Below are 11,226 nucleotides of genomic sequence, written 5' to 3' on the forward strand. Positions count from 1 at the left end.
AGGGGGTGCTGGAGCCTATCCCAACTGTCCCACCCTGGACTGGTCGCCAGCCAATCACAGGGCACATATAGACAAACAACCATTCACACTCACATTCATACCTATGGACAATTTGGAGTCGCCAATTTACCGAGCATTTTTTTGGAATGTGGGAGGAAACCCACGCATGCACGGGGAGAACATGCAAACTCCACGCAGAGATGGCAGAGCGTGGAATTGAACTCGGGTCTCCTCGCTGTGAGGCCTGCGGGCTAACCACTAGGTTGCCGTGCAGCCCCAAATTGAACAATAAAACTTAAAAATATAGCAGCCGTAAAAATTTAAAAATCTTCATTTTTTACAATAATGAAGTCATAATATTAAGAATAAAAAGGGTGTAATCTAATGAGAAAAATAGGCAATTTTACAAGAAGTGAGTAAAGACCTGTGGCCTGCACGCTAACCACTCAGTTTACCTTTTTTAAACGTTTTAATGCAAATGTTCAGTGTCTCCATACAGTTTTGTATAACTTGACACCCAGTGTGGATGAGAGGCTTAAATTATAAAATACTTGGCTGTTTTGACCTGAAAATGTTTCAGCATAGATAGCCTCTAAAGAAGTGTTGTGTTTGATTCATTGATCACACACCTTTTGTTAAAGATCAAAGGTTGCTTTTATTGTTATGGTATATGAGGAACAAATGTTCATTTTTAACAAATGTTCACTTTTGCTGCTCATTTTCTTGTAAGAGAACAGGTTAACAGTGTAAAACGTAAACAGACACTAAACAGTTGGATATTCCAAAGCTTAGATTTTGTGAATAGTGTATTAAAAACATGTAGTGCTTATTCAAGCCACAATGATTTATATTAGCTGTGAAATAAAAAAACTAGCTTGTGCTACTTTAAAAATAGAGTTGGGGAGGTATGTTCGTGTGATATTTAGATACTAAATATGGACTGGGACTTTACTGTACTAGAATATTTCTGACTGTATGTGAAGGCATCGCGTTGTGACGTCAACAGGGGGCGTGGTTTAGCTCGGTCGCCAGTCGCCACATTGGGGGATTGTACTGGCTTGTTATGGAAAGCTCTGGAAGTTTCCATGCAGTTTATATTGACAATATCTCGGGTACATTTCGTAGTCGAAGCGATTGAGCGAGGGCTCACGTCTCCTCCGTACAGTTTGTACATGTGAATGGACTGACTGCCGGGCGGTCAGCATGGGGAAAGACTACTACGACATTTTGGGCATTAAGAAAGATGCCTCTGAAGACGAAATAAAGAAAGCTTATCGTAAGCAGGCTCTACGATACCACCCTGACAAGAACAAGTCCCCAGGAGCGGAAGATAAATTTAAGGAAATCGCTGAAGCTTACGATGTTCTGAGCGACCCAAAGAAAAAGGACATTTACGACCGCTTCGGGGAAGAAGGTATGACTTTTTTTTTTTAATATGACACCTCAGATAACTACGGGCTGTTTTTTAAATAGCATCTGAAGTATGTTCCATTGGTGGTAGACTTTGGCAGGCACAACTCCGCTCACTCGACCGTCAAAGTTTGTTCCTGGGCCTGGGAAAGCGAGGCTCCTAACGCCTTGCTTCCTTACTATGCATCGGAATATTGTCATTCAATCGGGTCATTGTATCCACAATGGTCACGGAATCGATCGTTACCGGACTGTTCGGGTTCCTTACTAGCTTACTAGCTGCCTTGTGAGTTCATCAAGACGGATAAGTAGTGAGGGGTGGGCGGATCGAACCAGTTTATACCATGAGTAGTTCAAGTGTTGAATCCATACTCGTTTGTTTGTTGTATATTTTTTCCATTGTTTATATTATTGTATGTCTACATTGTTATAGGATTTGAATGAGGGCCAGTACTAGTTTTAAAAGTCGTATTGTTCAATTATTTTGTACTATTATGGCTTAATTTTGCAACGATAAAGGGGAATATTTTAGTAATCATATTGTTTTGATGATATTGTTACATAGTTATATAATACAAATCACTCACAAATACGTTTCTTGATTTTTTTCCCTTGAAAGCAAAATCACAGAATGATTTAGTGATCTTTAACAAAGTTGTATATTTATTTGGTGTCGAATCAATACTGAAATTTGCAGGCCACCCACCCCTAATAAGTACATCATAGCATGTAGGAGGTTCTTGATCATTTCATGTAAGTACTAAGCTGTTGTAGTGTTATTTTGATAAAAGTAGGAATGTGTGGTATGCAATGTGTAACTTTGTGGGATGGATTGTAATTTATGACAGCACTTGTGAAATGTGTCAACTGTGGTCCATGTTATGGTACCATGGCGACGACGCACTACACAGCAGCCTCCCATGTGGACTCATAGTGAAAGAATGGTAACGAACATGCCAGATAATTGCTTATTTAAGAAGACCATTATCATTCCTGTTGATAACGCCCTTTTGCAACAGCAAGATTCATATTTTACCATGATTGGGTTGGGTGTAAATAAAGTAAACAATGTGTTGTCATCTTTAACGGAATGTTTTAGACTGACATAATGGGTTCATGATCACTTTATACAATATATGAATGTATTATGAATATGTATCAGAATGTTTGCAGGCACCAAACACGTCTTGTTGACTATTAGGACACAGGCGATAAACAAATCAGATCAGATAGTCAACTTCGGGGCTTGGGGTAAACTGTCAGGAGGGTCATGAGAGGCAGGGAGTATTTTCAGTGTTACTGCAGACATGCCAACATGTACAAATTTATTGTACTCAACATGCAATTTGTCCGTTGAATACACTGAATTCCCCAGAGCTCTCCATTTTGTTGCATTTTCCTGGTTTTAATTTAAAGTTCAGGCTGTTCAGTATTTCAAATCAGGTGTGTGTGAAAACATTTCTGTCCCCTAAGGGTGCGTGACAGAAAATAATCTAGAACCACTGGTTTAGAGTTCACATCGCAGTTCGAATTTTGCGGCTTCACTCTATCATGTTTTTGGTAATGATAATGGTTTTATTTCATTTGAACATGCATCAGATTACAATTGAGTGCATCACATAATCAGTTCACAGTTCCACATGTCCAAAAGGAGTAGGAAGAAGCAAAGCTTATTAAATCCTACTCCTCCATCTGGTACTTTTACGATCAGTAACTGTTACATTTGTTCACTTCCTGCTTTTTAATATAGTTTTTTTTTAATTTTATTTTAGTCCCATACCGTTGTGCATTGTTTGAGGGTCTTACTCAATCCAATCAATCTCAATCTGAATAAATTTTGAAAAATCTATTAATAAATCATTCTGTTTCGTGATTATTCATTTTTTAAAATGCATATTTAAGCAAATGTTTTACAAAAATTAAGCATGTTCAAGCATAAAAATGGATAAATGAACTAAAATACAAATCTAAGGCATTCGGAATATTCATTCAAAGACACTGTGAAAAATAACACACGCTAATGTTGTGGCCATATTCCCCTTCCTGCCTTCCACACATGAACACTGAGTTTTATTTAGAATATTTAGAATTTGATCATTAACCGTTATTTGTTCTTTTTCATTTATGCAGGTCTAAAAGGCAGCGGGCCGTCAGGCGGCGGCGGTGGTCCAGGCAACTTTAGCTACACCTTCCAAGGTGACCCACATGTGATCTTTTCAGAGTTTTTCGGTGGACGAAATCCTTTTGAGCAGTTCTTTGGTGGGCGCAATGGCGGCATGGATGAGGAAATGGACACTGATGACCCTTTTGCCCGCTTCGGAATGGGTGGAAGTGGCTTCCCTCGCTCCTTCAGCTCTGGTATGGGAGGGTTTGGCGGTCACAGTAGCGTTGTGAAGAAGCAACAAGACCCCCCTGTGGTGCACGATCTGGGCGTGACTTTGGAGGAAGTGCTCACCGGTTGCACAAAGAGAATGAAGATCTCTCGCAAAAGGTTGAACCCTGATGGGCGATCACTGAGAAGAGAAGATAAAATCCTGGAGGTGCAGATAAAGAAGGGATGGAAAGAAGGCACTAAAATCACTTTTCCCAAAGAGGGGGATGAAACCCCAACAAACATTCCAGCTGATGTGGTCTTTGTGTTGAAGGACAAACCACACGCTGTGTTCAAGCGTGACAACTCTGACATCATTTACATAGCCAAGATCTCACTCGGAGAAGTAAGTTCAATTGCATGTTTCAATGCCATTTTATCATATACCAACTTACTTCAACGTTTCCTCTTTCCCACCAGGCGTTGTGTGGCTCCACAGTCAACACGCCCACACTGGAAGGCAGAGTGGTCCCAGTGACGACAACAGACGTGGTGCAGCCCGGCATGAAGAGGCGCATCAGCGGCGAGGGCTTGCCTTATCCCAAGCGCCCAGACCGCAGAGGCGACCTCATCGTGGAATATGAGGTCAAGTTCCCTGAGCGTCTCAGTCAGAGTGCCCGGGACACGATCGCTCAGGTTCTCCCTCGGTCGTAAAATGGACTTAAAATTAACTAACTCCTCCTTAATATGCCAATTGTATTTTATTTCTTTGTCTTCACTACATGGGAGACAATACATAAGGGACGTCCTGCATATGCCACATTGAAACCGGTACTGTAATATATTGCAGACTGTTTTTGTAAATATAACCAGTTCTGTTTGTTGTTTAGTTTTATTAATGGAATTATATTTTGAAAACATATACAGTATATGGATAAGGGGACTGGAGTAAGATGTTGTATTAACAGCAATAAAAGGTTCAGAAGACTTTATTTATTTATTTATCATTCATTCATTTTCTAACCCAGGTTCCTCTATACTGTAAACATAAAACATTTTTGTCTTTGTTCAACAATGAACCTACCTTAATAATAATCTAATAATCTTTGACCTCCCAGCTACCTGAACTAGTTTGTGTTCCATACCCTTTGAAACTGCAGTGGTAAATTTTAATATTATATAGACACATCTAATTCACTACAAATCTGTAAAAAATCATACATATTGTACATGATAATGCAGGTAAAATGTATATAAGTTTTCATTGCAAATGTAGAACACCCCTACTCAGTGACTTCCATGAATTCCAGCATTGCATACTTTGATATAGGACTATACGACCTATAATAACAGTGTAGTTTTTAGTTTTTTTTTTTTTTAATTGTGCCAATTCAGAAGAAAACACTTCTTACAGAAGACGGAACAGATTCCCAACTAAGCAAACACATTACAGCGTGGTGCAGCAGGCCCATATTCATAAGGAATCCAACCACACAATTCCAAAAAGCCACACCCATAATTCTTAGAATTGGCAGGGAACACACACACAGTACAATTCTTAAGGGTTAGAGTCAAAGGGTTAAAGCTATTCATAAAGTGTGTCATACCTGGGAGTGGAGAGAAGGACCTGGATGAAGGGTAAAAAAATGTCTTTCGCAGAGGTGTAAATGGCTGACAAAAACAAAACACTTGCTCCAGACAACGAGTAACGATGATGTACTAAAAGTCAAGGATTTATTGTCGTGTATGTTTAAAATTTGAATGAAAAAAATGAAACACTACATATTAGATCAGGGGTGGGCAAACTACGGCCCGGGGGCCACATCCGGCCCGCCAAGTGTTTGAATACGGCCCGTCCGTTCTTTCCAAAGTATTTCATTTAAACTCAACATACGAACTGGCATCATGGCTTGAGCCAACCTTTTGATGGTTTTATCAATTTTGTTATTTGATGTGGTCTGTTGTTTACAAAGTGCTCCTGAAAAAAGGGACACAATAATAATAATAATAATAATAATAATAATAAAATTTAAAATATTTAAATATATTTAATATTATATTTAATTTAATATATTTATTTAAATAAATTTAAATATAAAATATTTAAATATAAATATAAAATAATAAATAATAATAGCAGATTGCGTGACACTTTTACAGATACAATAATACCAGGTGGACTGTTGCGTGTAAAATATATAGTCTGCCCCCCCCCCCCCCCCGTTTTGTTAAATCACACTCACTCATTCATACCTGTGAACAATTAAAAGTCTCCAATTAAGCTTACAAACCCATGCAAACTCCACACACCTGAACCATGTTCTACTTTTACCTAATATTCTGAATGATACACAACTACTACTAATAATCGTGTAATGAAATAATTGTGTAACTGGAGTTACTGGTGTTTTATTACTTTCAATTTGGGGCAGCACCTCAGCTACCTTAGTCCAGCTTGGCTGGAATGATCTTTAGGGCTCTCGTTTTAACATAATAATACCGTATTTTCTGGACTATAAGTCGCTTTGGAGTATAAGTCGAACAAGGCCGAAATTAGGTAGAAAAAAACATACATATGTTGCATTTTTTGCGAGTAAATTATTTTATAAACTACTTGACCAAAACAGACATTACGTCCTCTTGGAAGGCAAGTTCTAACATTAATAAAAGAATAGCGAACAGGCTGAATAAGTGTAAGATATGCTAACACAATTGTTATTCAGCTAACAAAAAATAAACACGAAAAGGTGCCCAGTGTTTATGTAACATAAAAAAGTTTTTTCATTTATAAGTCGCTCTGGAGTATAAGTCGCAGGAACAGCCAACCTATGAAAAAAAGTGTGATTTATAGTTCGGAAAATACGGTATACTTCCTGAAAATTTTATATTAGGTAGCTTTGGTTGTGTGTAATGTAGTCATTAATAGTAATAGTAATTACCAGTATCAGTAATAGTCATTACTGATAATGGCTTTCTTACCAATATTAACCAATACCGATATTGGCAAAGTCAAACTAATGCCATGCTGTGCAAAATAATACATTATTGCAAAACTTTATTGCAAAAACAAGTAAAAGATCATGGCCAATAATCAACTAAAATACCATGTTTTCATACTAGCTGGAGCCTATCCCAGCTATCTTTGGGCGAGAGGCGGGGTACACCCTAGACTGGTTGCCAGCCAATCACAGGGCACATATAGACAAACAACCATTCACACTCACATTCATACCTATGGACAATTTGGAGTCGCCAATGAACCTAGCATGTTTTTGGAATGTGGGAGGAAACCGGAGTACCCGGAGAAAACCCACGCATGCAAACTACACACAGGGTGGAATTGAACCCTGGTCTTCTAGCTGTGAGGTCTGTGCGCTAACCACTCAACCACCGTGCCGCCCATCAAATACACACTTCGAATCAATTCCGACCAGATGAGCAACACATCATTGAAATTTTAAGTCTTGGGTTTAATGGCTTTCTAATAAAAGATCTGCGCTTATGTAAGGAAACAATGTAAGTCTGTTTTCCATTTTGCCCATGTTTCTAAATTGGAACCAGACAGAGACAATGTGACTCACTGCTATCTACTATCAGGTTCAGAATTAGCTCCGCAAAAAAACTCTTCCTTGTCAACATGCAGTAAAACACTCCCGACAGTATCTTCACTCAGTGTATACTAAAGCAACATTTTCCGAGAATAAGCACAGATACCCATGACACAGTCAGCAGACTCATTTGATGCCTCCCAGCCGCTTCACGGGGGGGGACACATTCTGCTTCAAACCCTCATGTTGTTGCAAAAAAAGCCACGAGCAGATTGAACAACAGTTACAGGAGGCGGAGACACAATCAAGGGAACCACTGTACTGTATATTCTTTGCATTAAACGCCACTAAATGAATATGTAGGACAAGAGTGGACAAAACAATGCATTCTTTGTAAGCGTTCCTTTAAGGCTTGCATGCTCATGGTGCTGTGCTGAGTAATGAATGAGAAGCAAATTTGGAGCTCCTGGACTGTGTACTTGTTTTACCATTTGTGTGATGATAGGATGGCGGTTCTTTTTGTTGTCATGTTTTGCTGCTTTGCAGGTAAGTTTTGATTTGAGTATTATTTAAGTTTCGTATTGCTTTTTCATTTTGAAGTACACATATTGTGAGCTGTGGGTATTTGTGAATATGTATAATTCTTTAAGGAATTGCCATTTTCTCAGATTAACCTGCAAATTATAGATGTATGAAAAAATAATTATTTTGGACAACAATCTGTAGGGCTGTAATTGAATCATCAAAAACCACTCTGACTGACATGTAACTGGTAACGGCAAAAAGTCACCTACCAGAAGTACCTATTTTATTTAGACATATTTATTACATTGGAATATGTTGTATTATATATACATAATAGGGCTCTACAAACATTTACACAATGGCAGCCGCAAGCTGCTTGTTCTTGATCACTAATTCATTGTTTTGTGGTAAATTTGTCATACATGGCCACAATCAAAAAAAAAAAAAAGCATGTCTAAAAACCTCAGTTGGGGTTTAACAAGAAGAAACTGATGTTTGAGTTGGTCACCTGTCCAGACACAGTCTCAAGTTCTTGTTTTTTTAATGCACAAGATTAGACATATGCAATCCAGAAAATGATATGTAAATGTTAAAAAGTGTGTAAATAAATTGACAATAAAAGCACAAATACTGCGGATTTCAAAAAACAACAGGAATGATACAGCACTCTACAAGAAGCAATGAAGTCTGTAAAATTAAATAATTTAACAAAAAAATCCCAAAAATGCTAACTATAATATTGAAAATGGTAATATTAATGATGATTATAATGATAATAATGATAATGAAAATAACAATAATAATATTACAATGATAATAATAACAGGGGAAAACAAGACAGTGGCATGAACATGATTATATCTTGCAAAAAGGGGTAGGCATTTATAAGCTTTTGCTTCAACCTACTCCTTTTGGGCTTGTGATCAGCTAGCAGAATACAAATGTAAATAATGGAAAGTTATATTTTCATTGATGTAAGAAATGCACTGTAATGTTTCATATATTTGCCCAAATTAAAAAAAATAATTGTTTCATTTGTTTTAGATATACTCAACATATTAGGATCATCACATGGTATGTCTCATACCAATAAGTCATTCTCATAAACAAGTACAATAACAAAATGCTTAAAAAATACCAAATTACTAAATAAAGAGATTGAAGAATAAATAGAGAGGAAAAAAATACTTTTAATCATGTGTAATATATACAGGAGATTAATAATAATAATATAATATTGTTATAAAATGGATGAATTGACATATTTTTTGACTGGCTGTGTTGAATAACCTTAGTTGTATCAAGAATAAATTGACCCAAATGATTTTTTGTTGATTTTCAAATTATTATATTTATTATCCAATCATTGCAAAACCAGAAATCGATTAAATCCATGTTGCCGGATCATGTTGTTACTCTGTATTATTTTATTTGTGTAAAATAAAAACACAGTTAAACCGTACTGTACATACTTGTTGTCTTAAAGTGTCAGCGCTTCCTCCTGGATCTCCTCCCTCTCCAAACCATCAGACACAAACAGAAGCACAAGACATCCTTCCCTCCAGCACTGCAGCGTTGCCTGCAGCTCCAACACTGCTCGCCACCAAGGAGCACCCCAACCAGAGTGCAGCAACCAGTCTCTCAGGTTCATAATGAGTTCCTCTTGACAAATCCCTTGAGGCCTTTATTGATATAGCACAGTAGAACGTCTGTTTTCTTTCCATCAGCAATAGAATCTTAAAAGTATTTAGTGTCATACAAGTGAAAAAATGCATTAACTGCTGTAAGACAAAAAATGGCTAAATGAATACAAACATAAGACGCATTTTAAAAAGTGATATGCTGTATAGTATTGTACACCGGTCACTAGGTGTCAGTTGAAATTGACATTTTATGTCTAATTTTCTGTTATTACAGTATGACTACTCTATTGTGTAATACAAGCGACTATAGGGGTGTTATTTCATGTGTAGAGGGCTCTAATAAGCGCAGACAAGAATGCAAGGTGCATTCACAGACATCGGGTCATTACATTATTATTATTATTATTTTTTTAAAAACCTGTGACCCATCGGAAATGGCACCATGACCCACTTGGATAATGATAATGATAATGATAATGATAATGATAATGATAATGATAATGATAATGATAATGATAATGATAATGATAATAATAATGACAATAATGACAATAATGATAATGATGATAATAATAAAATAATAATAATAATAATGACAATAATGATAATAATGATGATGATGATGATGATGATGATAATAATAATAATAATAATAATAATAATAATAATAATAATAATAATAATAATAATAATAATAATAATAATAATAATAATAATAATAATAATAATAATAATAATAATAATAATAATAATAATAATAATAATAATAATAATAATAATAATAATAATAATAATAATAATAAATAAATCCCCTTTTCAATATATCGGGCTGACCTCCTGTTCTATTGACAGACACAACGGTGGTCATTATTGTGTCTGTGAGCCTGGCTCTTCTGGTTTGTGCAATCATCCCGCTGATGTTCTACGGAAACTGGAGGAGCAGCGCAGGTGAGACACACACCAGGGACCTGTGGTTGGGGGTGGCAAGCGAGGCCTGCAAAAAAGTAATAATTATCATATCTCTGCATCTCGGCTTCGTGCATTCAGCTAGTTTCTCTTTGTCAGTTTACATTATATAATAATGTTACAGAAACATTTATTATTATGCACCATGACTTTCTTAGTGTAACATTATTATTCTTGCTAATTGAATCATATAACACAGAGAAATGTCTTATGCTGTAGCGCCTGTAGTACTCCACCCTAGAACACAATATCAGTCAAAATCATCAAAAATATCTGATACCAGGAGGGGACATTGGCTGGGATTGAATTAGTTCATTTGCAACTATGTGTGAAATATGCACTTTTTCCTGTATTTCATGAACAAAAATGACATTATATGAAGTATATGTATGTATTAACAGCTCCAAATAAACTGAAAATTGAAACAATGCTAAAAGACGCCACACATGTCTGAAAACCTAAAACACCAGTCTCTTTCATAATGTTATGAGCCATGTGAGTTGCCTTCAAAGACACCACATAATTCTTTTTAGTGTATATTGTATTTTCTGGGATTTCCCAGTATTTTAAATGCAGCAAATTGTACACCCTTAGCAAGAGTTACACTAGTACGTGATAAGAATATCCACATACTGTTTTTCTTTGTCTTTCTGTTACACCCTGGACTGGTCGCCAGCCAATCACAGGACACATATAGACAAACAACCATTCACACTCACATTCATACCTATGGACAATTTGGAGTCACTAATTAACCTAGCATGTTTTTGGAACATGGGAGGAAACCGGAGTACCCGGAGAAAACCCACGCATGCACGGGGAG

The 11,226-nt window shown here is 36.7% G+C and overlaps 1 protein-coding gene across 1 annotated transcript; it reads left to right on the plus strand.

Annotated features, from left to right (window-relative positions):
- Window positions 1–1,013: 1,013 nt before the first annotated feature.
- On the plus strand, window positions 1,014–4,713 carry dnajb1b (DnaJ heat shock protein family (Hsp40) member B1b). Its single transcript, XM_058084106.1, has 3 exons — window positions 1,014–1,414; window positions 3,541–4,127; window positions 4,202–4,713. Exons 1-3 carry the CDS (start codon window positions 1,204–1,206, stop codon window positions 4,433–4,435), a joined length of 1,032 nt encoding a protein of 343 aa, XP_057940089.1. The 5' UTR covers window positions 1,014–1,203; the 3' UTR covers window positions 4,436–4,713.
- The last annotated feature ends 6,513 nt before the right edge of the window (window positions 4,714–11,226 follow it).

This window comes from Doryrhamphus excisus, chromosome 1 (genome assembly GCF_030265055.1).
Source record: "Doryrhamphus excisus isolate RoL2022-K1 chromosome 1, RoL_Dexc_1.0, whole genome shotgun sequence".
Lineage (NCBI taxonomy): Eukaryota > Metazoa > Chordata > Actinopteri > Syngnathiformes > Syngnathidae > Doryrhamphus > Doryrhamphus excisus.